General features: G+C 41.1%; 1 protein-coding gene across 7 annotated transcripts in view; it reads left to right on the top strand.

Moving 5' to 3' along the window:
* The window catches only part of LOC143279664 (very long chain fatty acid elongase 4-like), a 37,451-nt gene that overhangs the window by 721 nt on the left and 18,023 nt on the right, over positions 1–18,707 (top strand). For all 7 annotated transcript variants that reach the window (XR_013054931.1, XR_013054932.1, XR_013054933.1 and 4 more), the window contains exons 2-5: positions 2,141–2,232; positions 3,582–3,769; positions 5,261–5,341; positions 7,678–7,734. Coding sequence is in view for 3 of the 7 variants with exons in the window: in XM_076583718.1 (XP_076439833.1) it covers positions 2,175–2,232; positions 3,582–3,769; positions 5,261–5,341; positions 7,678–7,734 (384 nt within the window). In the remaining 4 variants the exon portion in view is untranslated. The remainder of the gene's footprint in view (positions 1–2,140; positions 2,233–3,581; positions 3,770–5,260; positions 5,342–7,677; positions 7,735–18,707) is intronic.

The raw sequence follows: 18,707 nt of genomic DNA on the forward strand, positions 1-18,707 counted from the left end.
GATGGCCTTGTTTTTGTATGATATTATGTTTAATGCCAATAAGAAAAAACAAAAACGAAAAAAACAACAACAAAAAAACAAACAAAAGAACTGAACCCATCTGTACTGCATTTATTTAAGAACAATAATACCAACTGATGACATTCTGTGTTTTAATAACCTTGCTTTGAAAACACGGTAAATTTATTTATCCAGTGTTTAACAACAAATTTTAATCTATGAGGATAAATGTAGCTCTTTGATCATGCAATTGTAGAAAAAGCATTTTTACAATATGATTGATCATTACATTTTAACATACACCCCATTTATGTAGAGAAAACCACTTTACTGATGATGTTTCAAGACAGTGATTTGTAAACTTTTCATAATTGTATGTTAAGAAATTATAGCATTCATTGTTTGTAAGAATTTTAAACATTGCACAATCCCAGTGTTTTGTTTTTGTTTTTTGAGACATCTTTTTCTAATTCCTGCTTTGTAAACATTCAGATTTTATGCACATAAAATATCACTACTGGTCATAGGTCAGATGAGAATAAGGTATATGAATTTATGTTATATTGTATCATATGACCTGTGTGTCTCAACAGACTTCTGTGTGTGAAATTCAGGCTGCTCTTCCCGGGGAGAGGGCACTGCTGTAGAGCACTGCCACCTTTTTTTTCTGTCTGGTACTGCAAGTGTATTTGTTTTCATATAAAATGGATTTTTCTATAGCATTTTGCAAAGGACTACTCTGTTATTGCTGTGGGTTCATTTACATGTACTAAGTACAAATTACACACTGGACCTTGTTCTTTGTCTTATGTGAATGACTTGTGGGATTTGAACCAGTGTGCACACATTTTCTCATTCCTAGGCAGACACTTCACTACTAGGCAACCACTCCTTTCTGTCATGAATGACAGCATATTTATGTGAGAGAGAGAGAGAGAGAGAGAGAGAGAGAGAGAGATTGTACATGACTAAGAATAAAAAATAATGTAACTTAAAATGTTACGCTAAACCCAAATGTTAACCTGAGAGCATCAGACTATGCAAGGCCTTGGCTTTCTGACCCATTAACTCCAGCTGAGTAAGTCGAACAGCATATGATATAAATGTTAGATATAGACTTTACACAAAGACACGTACAAATGGTACATGATTAGTACAAATGCTAAATACTGATGCTTTCTTTTATCAACAGCTGTGAAAAAGTACATCTGTACTCACGATTTGCTTATCATAGGTTGCAGTTACTAACTTTGCACGTGTGTATTATATTATCACTGTCAGCCACAAATATTGCACAGGTGATTGTGGTTGTAATTTGTGGTTTGAAATAGGTCAGAAGACTGAGTTAATCGCATGAATATGTATGATATAATTTATAAATATTTTGTATTTGTTTTTATCACAACAGATTTCTCTGTGTGAAATTTGGGCTGCTCTCCCCAGGGAGAGCGCGTTGCTACACTACAGCGCCACCCATTTTTTTGTTGTTTTTTTTCCTGTGTGCAGTTTTATTTGTTTTTCCTATCGAAGTGGATTTTTCTACAGAATTTTGCCAGGAACAACCCTTTTGTTGCTGTGGGTTCTTTAACGTGTGCTAAGTGCATGCTGCACATGGGACTTCAGTTTATCTTCTCATCCGAATGACTAGTGTCCAGACCACCACTCAAGGTCTAGTGGAGGGGGAGAAAATATCGGCGGCTGAGCTGTGATTCGAACCAGTGCGCTCAGATTCTCGCTTCCTAGGCCATCACTCCATAAAATCTATATCTATATACATCTCTCTCTCTCTCTCTATATATATACACTATATGTGTGTGTGTGTGTGTGTGCACATGGGAACTTGTGTATATATATTTGTGTGTATGTGTATGTACACTAACGCATGCGCGTGCACATACACGACACAGTGATTAACAAAACACACGCTCTCAAAAACACTCTCATCCATACTACACCCATTGATTCTATTATTTTTTTTAATTGTACTACTATTTATTTCAAATATTCATTTTACATTCTAGTTTCCACCCTTGATAAATCCTGTGTCCTCCAACTCAACATATAACTCCCCCACCTTCTCCTTCCTTTTACTTATTAGAAGTTTACAGAAGTTTACAGACTGTGATATTTTGTGTTGCAGGCCTGTGACATCTTGTAGATATCTGCACTTCAACATGGAGGGTCTCATCACCAACTTCACTGCTATCTACCAGGAACAGCTTGCTAAAGGAGGTACACAGTTTTACTTTGCTTCTGTATGGCACTCTCCACACTCCCCACCCCCTCACCCCTCAAAAACCCCTCTCTGTACCACTATTAACCAATTTGTCATCTACCTGTCGAAACTTCACTGCTCTGAGAGAGTGATTATGGTAAGAAAGGCTATACATAATTACTGACCTTTTCTTATGGGAGCGCAAGAAAACTACCCCCTCCAACCCCCATGGAATAGTACAGAAACAACTCATAATATTGACATACCAAAAAAAAAAAAAAAAAAAAAGAAACATTTCAGATTCATTTTCCTTCAGATTATGAAAAAACATGAACTCTTTTGCAGCCAAAGGCGACTTTAGTTGACTAGACAGTTCACCACCATCTACAACTGAAGTCACCATCAAGAGATGTTTTTAAGTGGACCATTTTTCACATTGTAACAAAGCTTGTCAGCTGCAACTAACTTTCCCACACAATAGAAAACTGACTAATTTTCCCCCTTGACCAAGTTTGAAGTGAGCAAGTCCAATGTGTTGTTTTGACACAAACCTAGTTGTTTGGCAGAGACCGTGGAGTCTAAAATATTTTGTGCTAGGGAGTGTTTTGTAATAATCACAAATGGAATTAGTGTATCATTTGGAATTACAGGTTTGTCTCTTTTTTATCAGTTTCAAATGGAAGATGTTTTTAAAAAAAATATTAAAAAAATTTTGTTTTCATAGATTAAAACTCTTTTGAATGAAATTAGTCAATGTCAGAAATGATTTATAAAATAACAGTCTGAATCTAGTTTGCTACAGAATTTTGCTCAGCCTAATACTCCAGTAGCACTGTTTAAGCTATCTCTGATAAGCATCATCTATATTATTAAAAAAAAAGAAAAAAAAAGAAAGATTTTGTGTGTATGTGCCGCATCTGTGTGGCTGTGTGTGTGCATGTGTTGTTTGTGTGTGCCTGTGTGTGCGTATGTGTGGAGGGGAGCTGCTATATACATATGTATATTAAAATGTATACATATATGCATCACATTTTGGTGTGTGTCCGTAACATTGATGCAATGTGTTACGTAAAAAGTGTTTTGTAAAGCACCTGGAGCAGATTTCTGGATAGTGTGCTATATAAGTATCCATTATTATTATCATTATCATTATTATTATTGTCATTATTATCATATAAAATGATAAAGTATTGTCAGTAATTGATCTTTTGAATGATGATAATCAATCAAAAAGATTGCTTTAAATTCTAATGGACATTTTGGAGCATTTTCATTGTCAGATTTTCAGGACCAGCATTTGCCTTTCATGTATCTCTTTGAACTACCAAACTGCATGACAGTGCCATGGTATTCATACACTCTGCAGATCCGCGGGTGGAGAACTGGTTGCTGATGAAAAGTCCAGTTCCAAGCCTGGTCATCTGTATCCTGTACCTGGTTGCTGTGACAGCAGGCCCCAAGGTCATGAATGGGTTCCGTCCCCTGAAAATCAAGTGGATTCTCATCCCCTACAACTTTGCCCTGGTTGGGCTGTCAGGATACATGTTCTATGAGGTATGAGGGAATGATGAGGGCATCAAGCATTGTGCACCACCCCCATTTTGGGCTGTCAGGATACATGTTCTATGAGGTATGAAGGAATGATGAGGGCATCAAGCATTGTGCACCACCCCCATTTTGGGCTGTCAGGATACATGTTCTATGAGGTATGAGGGAATGGTGAGGGCATCAAGCATTGTGCACCACCCCCATTTTGGGCTGTCAGGATACATGTTCTATGAGGTATGAGGGAATGATGAGGGCATCAAGCATTGTTCACCACCCCCATTTTGGGCTGTCAGGATACATGTTCTATGAGGTATGAGGGAATGATGAGGGCATCAAGCATTGTGCACCACCCCCATTTTGGGCTGTCAGGATACATGTTCTATGAGGTATGAAGGAATGATGAAGGCATCAAGCATTGTGCACCACCCCCATTTTGGGCTGTCAGGATACATGTTCTATGAGGTATGAGGGAATGATGAGGGCATCAAGCATTGTGCACCACCCCCATTTTGGGCTGTCAGGATACATGTTCTATGAGGTATGAGGGAATGATGAGGGCATCAAGCATTGTGCACCACCCCCATTTTGGGCTGTCAGGATACATGTTCTATGAGGTATGAGGGAATGATGAGGGCATCAAGCATTGTTCACCACCCCCATTTTGGGCTGTCAGGATACATGTTCTATGAGGTATGAGGGAATGATGAGGGCATCAAGCATTGTGCACCACCCCCATTTTGGGCTGTCAGGATACATGTTCTATGAGGTATGAGGGAATGATGAAGGCATCAAGCATTGTGCACCACCCCCATGTGGGGCTGTCAGGATACATGTTCTATGAGGTATGAGGGAATGATGAAGGCATCAAGCATTGTGCACCACCCCCATTTATATTACATTTGAACTAACTTAGCTAACTGACATAATTTGTTATTGTACTTTCATGTTGAACATTTTTTTCTTTCATTTTATTTTATTGGAGTTATTTTATTTTCTGCTGCCAAAAACTTGTACTACAGAAAATGACAGTCTGTTGACATTTTGTTGTAAAACTGAATTTTACACAAAACACTCACAGACACAAGCTTCAAGTTCTCAAAGAATTCTGAGAACACTGATTCCACAATCTCTGTCATTCACTTGTAAGATAGAAATACACAGGTGAAAGTGCAGAATGATCCGTTTTTGTATAGAAACTGAGAAACTGATTGACCATTTTTGCAAACTGCATGCACAAATAAGAAAATATAAATAACAGTGCCCTAACATTTTTTATCCCCCCCCCCCACTCACCCCCTCAACCCCCACCTTAAAATCTGAAGAATTTTGACAGGGTGATATTTTGCTGATAATGATAAACCACAGCAATTGATGGGGCAATGTTGTGTTGATAAACCACTTCAACTAGAGGCAGTACATAGCTGAAACAATTGATCTTGCTGCAGCATTGCTCATTTCAAGCACAATGTAAAGCTCTTGTTCTGTGACGTGTTTCAGTTTCTGGTGACTTCCATTCTGTCCAACTACAGTTACTACTGCCAACCAGTTGACTACTCCACTTCCCCACTGGCTGTGAGGGTAAGGGTTCACCATGACATCAGACACTCCCCTCTTTCTCACTGTGTGCCAGGTCTTCAACACTGTGCAGAATCTCCTCATCTCTCTCTCTCTGTCCATGCCTTCCTTCCACCCTCCCCTTACTCAGTTTATACCTGTCAACTGTACACACATAGTATATGTGGATACTGGAAACAGAAACCTGTATTCTCTTTTACAAAGTCACTAAATTTTTTGCTTGATCTCTGGACAGATTGTATGGATACAGTATTTTTGTTTTAACCCTCTAGCATTTGCATTTGTTACTGAGAAACTCTTTCCAGTATTCAGAACTGCTCACAGATTTGAAAAGAAAATATGGTTCATCAAGTACACACATAGGCTTACTATTCATTGCAGAGCGGTCATATTTGGCCAGAGTGTTCACAAGTTATTGAGCTTTGTTCTGCACGCTGAAATGTGTATCCTACCTACCTGTGTCATGCAGCTGTCACCTCTGTTGTCAGCAAATAAAGGTAAAATCACAGTGACATCATGCAGATTGTGTAAACTACCCTCTACCATGCGCATTATGCATTTGTGAGTCGGGAATAGTAAGTACAGTCCTACCTGAATGTGACCCCCACCAAACCACCATAATGTCAATCCAGTTGAATCTCTCAAAATTAGTGTCATCAAGTCTATTTTTTCTGAGTGGAAAGTACTCAAACACACTGAATAAAACACTGACTGTAGCACATAATGTACAGTATTTACAAAATTCATATACACAGACCCTTCTATTTACGGGAGCACTGTAAGATGACTGTCACAATGTAGATGTCACAGCCCAGTGTCACAGCTGTGTCACCTGTCACCCTGCACCATGTCACTGTTTGGTGTATTTGTTGGTTTCGTTCGCCACATTACAAAAAAAAGAATTCAGGCACAAATAAAAATAATAACAATCTAATGGCTTTGCGTTCAGCAGAAGAGTATGAACACGGTCATTTTCTGTTTCACTATCTTCTATTTCATCTCCATCCTCATCTGCATCTATTTCACAATCACATGTGTTTTTTTTATCTTTCAAGCTCGACCAGTTGACGTACAATAGCCTCAACTTCTTCCTTTGTGTAATCCTCCTAAATTTCATTTTTGATACTGTCTGCCATTTTCAGTTCTGAGAAAGCATGTGAATGAAACGGCAAGATCAGGGCCAAATTCTACTGGATGGGGGTCTGTGTAGAGCCAAAAGTAGCACCATTCTTTCATTGGTTTATCCGGAGTTTCGCGTGATTCTTCATTCATGCTCAAAGTGCGTCTACAAGGCCATGGTCAGTGCGTGATGGAAATTCCCCATCATGCGTGACTCGCAGGCTGTGGGCTGCAGGGGTTTTAAAGAAATGGCAGGGTTTTCCAGGCCGTGGGCTGCAGGGGTTTTAAAGAAATGGCAGGGTTTTCCAGGCTGTGGGCTGCAGGGGTTTTAAAGAAATGGCAGGGGTTTCCAGGCCGTGGGCTGGAGGGGAATAAAGAAATGGCAGGGGTTTCCAGGCCGCGGGCTGCAGGGGGAATAAAGAAATGGCAGGGGTTTCCAGGCCGTGGGCTGGAGGGGAATAAAGAAATGGCAGGGGTTTCCAGGCCGCGGGCTGCAGGGGGAATAAAGAAATGGCAGGGGTTTCCAGGCCGTGGGCTGCAGGGGGAATAAAGAAATGGCAGGGTTTTCCAGGCTGCAGGGGGAATAAAGAAATGGCAGGGGTTTCCAGGCCGCGGGCTGCAGGGGGAATAAAGAAATGGCAGGGGTTTCCAGGCTGTGGGCTGCAGGGGAATAAAGAAATGGCAGGGGTTTCCAGGCTGTGGGCTGCAGGGGGAATAAAGAAATGGCAGGGGTTTCCAGGCCGCGGGCTGGAGGGGGAATAAAGAAATGGCAGGGGTTTCCAGTCAGCAGGCTGCAGGAGGATAAAATGTCAAAGGGTTGAAATAGTTCTTTCTGCACTAGTTGTCTACCACATTTCAAACACAACAGTTTTTCTTTTCAACATCTAAAAAACTGTGTGTGCTTACGCATTCTTGTGTTCATTCATTGCTGCTACTGCTGTTCATTCATTGCTTTGTGAATTGTTTGTGCCATGTAGCATGCTAGTCAGCAAAGATTAACACAACAAATGCCAAAAAATCGCAGCTTATGATTTTAATTTTCTATGCAGAATTAAACATTTGTTGTATAGCATGACAAATGTTTGATAATGATAATTGTAATTGATGATGATATGGTAATGATAATGATAACAATAATGACGATGATGATCGTAACAGTGATGATAATGATGATTATGATGACAATGATGTTATTAAAGACAATAATGTCCTGTTTGCAGATGGCCAGTGTGTGCTGGTGGTTCTTCTTCTCCAAAGTGATTGAGCTGATGGACACTGTGAGTGACTCTCAGAATCACAGACAACAGTTACACTGTCTTGGTCACTGCTTCTGACAACAGACTGTTACCACTGGTCACTGCTTCTGACAACAGACTGTGTTACCACTGGTCACTGCTTCTGACAACAGACTGTGTTACCACTGGTCACTGCTTCTGACAACAGACTGTGTTACCACTGGTCACTGCTTCTGACAACAGACTGTTACCACTGGTCACTGCTTCTGACAACAGACTGGTCACTGCTTCTGACAACAGACTGTTACCACTGGTCACTGCTTCTGACAACAGACTGTGTTACCACTGGTCACTGCTTCTGACAACAGACTGTTACCACTGGTCACTGCTTCTGACAACAGACTGTGTTACCACTGGTCACTGCTTCTGACAACAGACTGTTACCACTGGTCACTGCTTCTGACAACAGACTCTGTGTTACCACTGGTCACTGCTTCTGACAACAGACTGTGTTACCACTGGTCACTGCTTCTGACAACAGACTGTGTTACCACTGGTCACTGCTTCTGACAACAGACTGTGTTACCACTGGTCACTGCTTCTGACAACAGACTGTTACCACTGGTCACTGCTTCTGACAACAGACTGTTACCACTGGTCACTGCTTCTGACAACAGACTGTTACCACTGGTCACTGCTTCTGACAACAGACTGTTACCACTGGTCACTGCTTCTGACAACAGACTGTGTTACCACTGGTCACTGCTTCTGACAACAGACTGTGTTACCACTGGTCACTACTTCTGACAACAGACTGTGTTACCACTGGTCACTGCTTCTGACAACAGACTGTTACCACTGGTCACTGCTTCTGACAACAGACTGTGTTACCACTGGTCACTGCTTCTGACAACAGACTGTTACCACTGGTCACTGCTTCTGACAACAGACTGTGTTACCACTGGTCACTGCTTCTGACAACAGACTGTTACCACTGGTCACTGCTTCTGACAACAGACTGTGTTACCACTGGTCACTGCTTCTGACAACAGACTGTGTTACCACTGGTCACTGCTTCTGACAACAGACTGTTACCACTGGTCACTGCTTCTGACAACAGACTGTTACCACTGGTCACTGCTTCTGACAACAGACTGTGTTACCACTGGTCACTGCTTCTGACAACAGACTGTGTTACCACTGGTCACTGCTTCTGACAACAGACTGTGTTACCACTGGTCACTGCTTCTGACAACAGACTGTTACCACTGGTCACTGCTTCTGACAACAGACTGTTACCACTGGTCACTGCTTCTGACAACAGACTGTGTTACCACTGGTCACTGCTTCTGACAACAGACTGTGTTACCACTGGTCACTGCTTCTGACAACAGACTGTGTTACCACTGGTCACTGCTTCTGACAACAGACTGTTACCACTGGTCACTGCTTCTGACAACAGACTGTTACCACTGGTCACTGCTTCTGACAACAGACTGTTACCACTGGTCACTGCTTCTGACAACAGACTCTGTGTTACCACTGGTCACTGCTTCTGACAACAGACTGTGTTACCACTGGTCACTGCTTCTGACAACAGACTGTTACCACTGGTCACTGCTTCTGACAACAGACTGTTACCACTGGTCACTGCTTCTGACAACAGACTGTGTTACCACTGGTCACTGCTTCTGACAACAGACTCTGTGTTACCACTGGTCACTACTTCTGACAACAGACTGTTACCACTGGTCACTGCTTCTGACAACAGACTGTTACCACTGGTCACTGCTTCTGACAACAGACTGTGTTACCACTGGTCACTGCTTCTGACAACAGACTGTTACCACTGGTCACTGCTTCTGACAACAGACTGTTACCACTGGTCACTGCTTCTGACAACAGACTGTGTTACCACTGGTCACTGCTTCTGACAACAGACTGTTACCACTGGTCACTGCTTCTGACAACAGACTGTGTTACCACTGGTCACTGCTTCTGACAACAGACTGTTACCACTGGCCACTGCTTCTGACAACAGACTGTGTTACCACTGGTCACTGCTTCTGACAACAGACTGTGTTACCACTGGTCACTGCTTCTGACAACAGACTGTTACCACTGGTCACTGCTTCTGACAACAGACTGTGTTACCACTGGTCACTGCTTCTGACAACAGACTGTTACCACTGGTCACTGCTTCTGACAACAGACTCTGTGTTACCACTACTTTATTACTGCATTTTTCACATACACAAATATTGTATAGGATAAGTAGGGTAGGTATGCCTAATTGCAAACGATCCAGCCAAAGCGACCAGCTCAACATGTATACTGTAAAGACAACATGTCATATGGTAGTCAAACGTAGTTGTTTTGTTTTTGAAGGCTTTCTCCAACTGGTGGCACCAGGAAGTTTTTCTGCTCATTCTTTTCAACCTTCTGTCGACGTTTGAAATAGCAAGGGTGCCTGAGGGTAAATGTGAATGGGCAAGTCTAATTGCGAACGATGGCTTTGGGTACATGTAGACAATTAAAACAGAAGCAGGTCTTTAACCTCATTAGACATAACATTATTGGAACATTGCAGTAGACTGTCGTATTGTTGTTTTTGATCACATATGCACACAAACACACAAAAAGACATTTAACCCTTTCGCTGCCAGGAAAATAAGATTTAAGTGAAATCTATTTGCCAGGGTTTTTTCACAAAAAACGGGTATAAATTTTCCAAAAATTCTGTGCTCTTTGTTATTGGAGAAAGACCCATAAAAGTATATATTTTCTGAAAGGTAAATGAATAAAGAATACAAAACACATGCTGTTTTCCCATTTTATATATTTTTAGTGACATGCTGTTGTTTTGAAATCAGTGTTTTGCTTTTTGTCACATTTTCAACTTGTTCATTACAAACATTAGTCAGGTAATTTGCACAAAAACATCATATTTTCTGGACAAATGGATATCTGCAAACACAAAATCATACTAGAACAACCACAATATATATATTTTTTTAAGAGATAGATACACAATACATTGTGACTTCTCCAAGTGATAAGATGGATGTGAGGCCACGCCCCCTCAGTCTCCACCCCCCCTCCTCCTCACCCCTCTCACACGGTCACTTGATTCAGTTCTCATCAGACCGCGTTGGCTGCGTGCCAAGACTATCGCTCTGCTGCTAATTCGGTCATCTGTCGTCTGCTAACATGTGTACAGCCGGCATCACTCACTGACAGCCGCATCTTGGCCACTCTCTTCATTATTCATTTATTTTCTATCAGATCGTCCTGTAAATGTTCATCCCTATCTTCTCCTTCGAATTTACGCTTCAATTCTTTCTGAGCATCAGCTAAAGAAAGAAATCATGGTTGATTTAGTTCGTCACGATCGCATGTCTTGAGCACGGCGTCAGTCCGACATTTTGTTGAGCGAGCGAGGAGAGAAGTCAGGCAAACACTTGGACAGTGACCCAACCAAAACGTCCAAATAAAGGACTGCTTCATGACGTAGATGGGGTTTCTAGCTATGAATAGAATCTAGAGAGATTCCCCAAGCTAAAGCTACCACTATTTTTGACAAGGAAGTGAGTGCAAACCAGGGAAAAGTCAGAATATTTCGATGACGAGTTATCTCGTCATGCAGGCAGCGAAGCATACATGCTTGCCATGACGAGTTATCTCGTCATGCAGGCAGCCTAGGGGTTAAACACACACACTCCACACTGCACACAAACACACCCTTCTTAGAGTGCTCAGTAACTGTGCAGCATCCTTTCAAATAGACTCACTCGAAAATATCCAATGATCTGATTGCAGACGACACTATTTTGCAGATTCCTGTGAAAACTGAGGTTCTGATTTGTCACCAATATGCTTTATTAAATTATCCTAGCACTGGTAATACACATTCAACATATTCGATCAAATCAACTATCTTAAACTGTGTCAAAGTTCAAGTCCTACAACTTGCTTCCCTTGATTTTAGGATTTTGAGAGCATGTTTGTAACCTTGGTTGGTGGTGGTGCATGAAGATACGAAAGAGTGTGGAAATGAGCCAGAAAAAGCTGATGTTTGACTGGTTCTTGGAAACAGATATTCATTAAGGTATTAGAAAAAAGTTGATGCAGACGTTAAATTGTGAAATGCAACTGTTAAGAATGCTTCAAAGTGGGGCGGTATACAAATTATTCGCAATTACACGCTGTTCGCAATTACCCATACCTACCCTACATATTTCATTATTTGTGTAAATCTCTGTTTATGAAAACTTAGCAATCAACAACAATTTTTCAACAAGTGGAGTGTTGGCCTTGAGGTAACGTGTCCACCTAGGAAGTGAGAGAATCTGAGCGCGCTGGTTCGAATCACACCGGCAGTCGCCAGTATCTTCTGCCCCTCCATTAGACCTTGAGTGGTGGTCTGGATGCTAGTCATTCAGATGAGACAATAAACTGAGGTCCTGTGTGCAGCATGCACTTAGTGCACGCAAAAGAACCCATGGCAACAAAAGGGGTGTCCCTGGAAATATTCTGTTGAAAAATCTACTTCGATAGGAAAACAAATAAAATTTTAAGGCAGAAAAAAATATTATAAAAAAATGGGTGGTGCTGTCAGTTTAGTGACACACTCTCCCTGGGGAGAACAGCCCGAATTTCACACAGAGAAAAATGTTGCGACAAAAAGAGTAATACAAATACAATTACTTTGGATTTCTCCCCTTCTCAGGGGTAGTAGTTTGCACAGGACAGGGAATCAGACCCCTGCCACAGTCTGCACCAGTGGGTCGCGGTAAGTATGTTAGAATAAACGTAATTTTAGGCTAGGTGGCATTTGAGAGCAATTTCTGCACTTGGTCTTCCCTGCCTGATCCTTTCTGCCTCAACACACAACCACTGCTGTGGTTACAGATGGGCATTCCTTCTCAAGCACTGTCTTTCCAATGAGACACTTCCAGGGGTTTCTAGCCTAGGCAGGCTATCCCATCATGGAGCCCCAGCCTTCAGTCAAGGGCCTGTCAGAGGATGACTTTGTTGTCACTTCGGAAGCAAGCACCATGTCTTTCAGACACACGGTTGCACCACAAGACCCCATCAACTCCTTCCGGCTTCCTTACATTTCAACATAACCTGCATGGTGGACACCTTCATCCCTCAAGCACACAGCATCTGTTTCCTGATTTACCCATGCTGATTGGTGTCCTCCTAGGACCAGTATATGATAATCAGTCGTGTACGACAGTCACCATCAGAACAGCAGAGGAGGCAACTGCTGTCCTGACTATTTATAGTAGAGAGTGTTTTGCCCAAGTTGCATCCCCAGTCCCTTGATCAAGAGGGCCTTTGGACTCACCATTGGGACGGATCCCAAAGGCTAGTCAGCCCCCAAGGCTACAGCACTACGTCCCAGTGCAATTTGACTTCTGGTCTGAGAGACATAGTCCTTCATGAAAGACTAAACTGCAAATGATTTCCCTTTGCAATTCAGAAACCACTGATAATACAGCTCTCACTTTGCTGTTGGCCATACTGAAAACGTATGTCAGATCAGTGATTTGATGTAAATGGCCAATACAACACATCTAGAGCCACTTTCCTCCCTGCCCCCGCCCTGCTCCATCCCAGACTTAGTGCGCACCACACACAGCCAGAGGCCTGTCATGGATCCGGTCCCCTTTCTCACTAAAGAACCTTCAGCGAAAATTTTCCCCATGGAAACCCTCTTCCATTAGGAATTCCACCACAGAATGAGACTCGGTGACCTGTGGGCACATGAAGTGCACTCCCACAGCCTGATCCAACCCAGCCATTGACTGCCGACAACTTTCTGCAGGTTGCTCCAACATGCCACACTCAGGTACAAAAGCCACCAAGCCTTCTGTATGTCCCTTCGTGATGGTACCTACCTGGGCAATTACACAGCCCTGTCCCAGAGACACCAGGGACCTCAAGTCTCTTGTTGCCAAATGTCTGCCATCCTATGCATAGGCAACATGCCAGTGCTGTTGGCAACGACAAAAAAGTGGCGGGGGGAGCGCCTATTGCCTGTCAGTTTGCATGGAGCAGCTCTACAGATCTGGCTGTCACGCCTAAGGCAAGCCCAACATGGTGGCCTACCTCTGTCTCGTGCCACAGTTTCCTTCAAACACATTTATCACTTCCACTATCGGCCCACAACCGATGTGGAATCATCAGATCAAACCACATGTGCACCTCCTTGCATTGACGCTTAACCGCACTCAAGGGAGACAATCCTGTAGGGTACGTTTCCTTCCCTTCCTTTGATTGGAAGGGCTCTCAGTAAAGTGTGGATTCAATACACCGACCCGATTTTCTTTGCGCTACATTTATCAGCACAGCTGTGGTCCACAGACCTCTCCCACAATACAGCTGCAGACCTCAGTCTTCTTTGCCCGCACCGATATCCTTAGGTGACACAGTACACTCTACCATCATCGAATTGTACTTGAGGGACGTCTATCGCTTTAGGGATGATGGCTCGAGAGGCGTTGCTTCTGCGGTGGTCACACAACAGGCCATCGCAGCGCACTGGCGATAGAACAGACGAGCCCTCCACCTTGTCGTGCCATTCTGCACTTGTGGGTCACGGTTAAGTATGTGTAATTAAAAGGAAATTTTCTACCTAAAATTACGTTTAAATAACATACTTACCGTGACCCACATTTAAGACCCTCCCGTTCCTCCCCGCTTTCTGTTTTCCCTGCATGCTGCGCTGGTTGCAGCAATTTTTCGTAAAAAGAGGGCGTTAGTCAGGGGGGCAAAGGGGAGGTTACCTACTTCCGGGAGGTTATCGGCCTTGGCTACTTTCGTTTTCTCCGCATAGGCGGATAGTAGTTTGCACAGGACAGGAATGTCAGACCCCTGCCGGAGTCTGCACTAGTGGGTCACGGTAAGTATGTTATTTAAACGTAATTTTAGATAGAAAATTTCCTTTTTGACCATTTTGTATCCATTATTTTTGCATGACCTACTTTTTATAGGTTGCTGTCAGAATGTCTTGACTGTTGGTCTGGTTGTGTTGAACTTCTACTGGCAAACTGTTGGGTCACTGAATTAAGTGCTGGGATGATTTGATTTCATTGGTTGAATAAATTTGTCAGCCTTGCCTGCACAGTGTCAGTGACAAAGATTTGGTATGGAGCATAGGTCAAGTTATTCACCTGCTTCATTGCAGTCACACAAATGGATTTTATCTTCTCTAGCATCTGCTCTGAAAACAAAATCATTGAATAAAAACAAACAACAGACAAATAATGTAGACATGATATTTTTCCTCACATGCATGAGGCAATTGCTGTCAAAGAGTGGTATGGATATTCTTTCCTCATTGATCAGTTGCATCCTGCATATTGCAGAACAGAAACTCATATGCAGACACCAGTACTATCTTCCCTCCACTTGACCTTGGGTGGTGGTCTGGGTGCTAGTCATTTAGATGAGATGATACACCAAATGCCATGTGCAGCAGGCACTTGGTGCACGTAAAAGATCCTGCTGCAACAGAAGGGTTGTTCCTGGAAAAATTCTGTAGAAAAAATCCAGTATGTTAGGAAAACAAATACAGTTACAGGCAGAAAAAAATACAAAAACTATGGGTGGTGGTTTCACTTTAGCTGCATTTTCTCCCTGGGGAGAGCAGCCCAAAATTCAGACAGAGAAATCGATTGTTACAAAAAAATAATACAATACAATGCAATGCAGTACAGGCAGTGCAATGCAATACAATACAATAACCAAAGGAATATGCTCACAGGTATATAGTACACTGTAGTGCACATTGTAAAACATCTCAAATAATTTCCTTTTTTTTTCATTTCTACAGTGTAAAGTTTTCCTAACGATGTCTGGGGATGAGAGTTGTAATGGATATATGAATCGGACTTCCTGCACAGCCACACCCTGTCTGGCAGACTAAATCGAAACAGACAGGAAATCCACTTGAACTGAGTGACATCTCTAGAGATATGCTTCTTCATGTATTGTCACACACACACACACACACACACACACACACACACATTTCCTCTCTCTGTGTCTCACACACACACATACACATTCTTGGTGTTTGTCTCTCTCTCTTTATGCATGGCTTCATGGAAGAAAAACAAAATGAAACAGTTGTTCAGTTGTTGCATATTCAGATCTGAATGTGAAATATTTACTTTTCACACACACACACACACACACACACACACTCAACAAAAACCTCACTGCAGCCAGTTTAACTTTTGTCTTCGTGCATAGTATCAAGAAGAAATGATGCTGATTATGCAAATTGTATGCAGTTTGAATGTGAACTGAAAAAGCCCCTCTCCCACCCCAATCCCCTTCCCCTTCCATGTTTTTCAACCCAAACAGTTGTTTCTTTGTCTCCTACCCCCCTTCCCTCCCCTCTTATCCCAACCCGGTCTTTTCTTCTGACCCCCTCTTTCAGGCTTTTGCTGTATGATACACTGTTAATAATGTAACATGAATCACAATAATGTAACATGAATCACATACATCACAGGACAGTTGTGGTGCAGATGTTTGTCTTTCTGTATGATACACTGTTAATAATGTAACATGAATCACAATAATGTAACATGAATCACAATAATGTAACATGAATCACATACATCACAGGACAGTTGTGGTGCAGATGTTTGTCTTTCTGTATGATATACTGTTAATAATGTAACATGAATCACAATAATGTAACATGAATCACATACATCACAGGACAGTTGTGGTGCAGATGTTTGTCTTTCTGTATGATACACTGTTAATAATGTAACATGAATCACAATAATGTAACATGAATCACATACATCACAGGACAGTTGTGGTGCAGATGTTTGTCTTTCTGTATGATATACTGTTAATAATGTAACATGAATCACAATAATGTAACATGAATCACATACATCACAGGACAGTTGTGGTGCAGATGTTTGTCTTTCTGTATGATACACTGTTAATAATGTAACATGAATCACAATAATGTAACATGAATCACAATAATGTAACATGAATCACATACATCACAGGACAGTTGTGGTGCAGATGTTTGTCTTTCTGTATGATACACTGTTAATAATGTAACATGAATCACAATAATGTAACATGAATCACATACATCACAGGACAGTTGTGGTGCAGATGTTTGTCTTTCTGTATGATATACTGTTAATAATGTAACATGAATCACAATAATGTAACATGAATCACATACATCACAGGACAGTTGTGGTGCAGATGTTTGTCTTTCTGTATGATATACTGTTAATAATGTAACATGAATCATACACATCACTGGACAGTTGTGGTGCAGATGTTTGTCTTTCTGTATGATACACTGTTAATAATGTAACATGAATCACAATAATGTAACATGAATCACATACATCACAGGACAGTTGTGGTGCAGATGTTTGTCTTTCTGTATGATACACTGTTAATAATGTAACATGAATCACAATAATGTAACATGAATCACATACATCACAGGACAGTTGTGGTGCAGATGTTTGTCTTTCTGTATGATATACTGTTAATAATGTAACATGAATCACAATAATGTAACATGAATCACATACATCACAGGACAGTTGTGGTGCAGATGTTTGTCTTTCTGTATGATATACTGTTAATAATGTAACATGAATCATACACATCACTGGACAGTTGTGGTGCAGATGTTTGTCTTTCTGTATGATACACTGTTAATAATGTAACATGAATCACAATAATGTAACATGAATCACATACATCACAGGACAGTTGTGGTGCAGATGTTTGTCTTTCTGTATGATACACTGTTAATAATGTAACATGAATCACAATAATGTAACATGAATCACAATAATGTAACATGAATCACATACATCACAGGACAGTTGTGGTGCAGATGTTTGTCTTTCTGTATGATATACTGTTAATAATGTAACATGAATCACAATAATGTAACATGAATCACATACATCACAGGACAGTTGTGGTGCAGATGTTTGTCTTTCTGTATGATACACTGTTAATAATGTAACATGAATCACAATAATGTAACATGAATCACATACATCACAGGACAGTTGTGGTGCAGATGTTTGTCTTTCTGTATGATACACTGTTAATAATGTAACATGAATCACAATAATGTAACATGAATCACATACATCACTGGACAGTTGTGGTGCAGATGTTTGTCTTTCTGTATGATACACTGTTAATAATGTAACATGAATCACAATAATGTAACATGAATCACATACATCACAGGACAGTTGTGGTGCAGATGTTTGTCTTTCTGTATGATATACTGTTAATAATGTAACATGAATCACAATAATGTAACATGAATCACATACATCACAGGACAGTTGTGGTGCAGATGTTTGTCTTTCTGTATGATATACTGTTAATAATGTAACATGAATCACAATAATGTAACATGAATCACATACATCACTGGACAGTTGTGGTGCAGATGTTTGTCTTTCTGTATGATATACTGTTAATAATGTAACATGAATCACAATAATGTAACATGAATCACATACATCACAGGACAGTTGTGGTGCAGATGTTTGTCTTTCTGTATGATATACTGTTAATAATGTAACATGAATCACAATAATGTAACATGAATCACATACATCACTGGACAGTTGTGGTGCAGATGTTTGTCTTTCTGTATGATACACTGTTAATAATGTAACATGAATCACAATAATGTAACATGAATCACATACATCACAGGACAGTTGTGGTGCAGATGTTTGTCTTTCTGTATGATACACTGTTAATAATGTAACATGAATCACAATAATGTAACATGAATCACATACATCACTGGACAGTTGTGGTGCAGATGTTTGTCTTTCTGTATGATACACTGTTAATAATGTAACATGAATCACAATAATGTAACATGAATCACAATAATGTAACATGAATCACATACATCACTGGACAGTTGTGGTGCAGATGTTTGTCTTTCTGTATGATATACTGTT

This window comes from Babylonia areolata, chromosome 3 (genome assembly GCF_041734735.1).
Source record: "Babylonia areolata isolate BAREFJ2019XMU chromosome 3, ASM4173473v1, whole genome shotgun sequence".
Classification (NCBI taxonomy): Eukaryota; Metazoa; Mollusca; class Gastropoda; order Neogastropoda; family Buccinidae; genus Babylonia; species Babylonia areolata.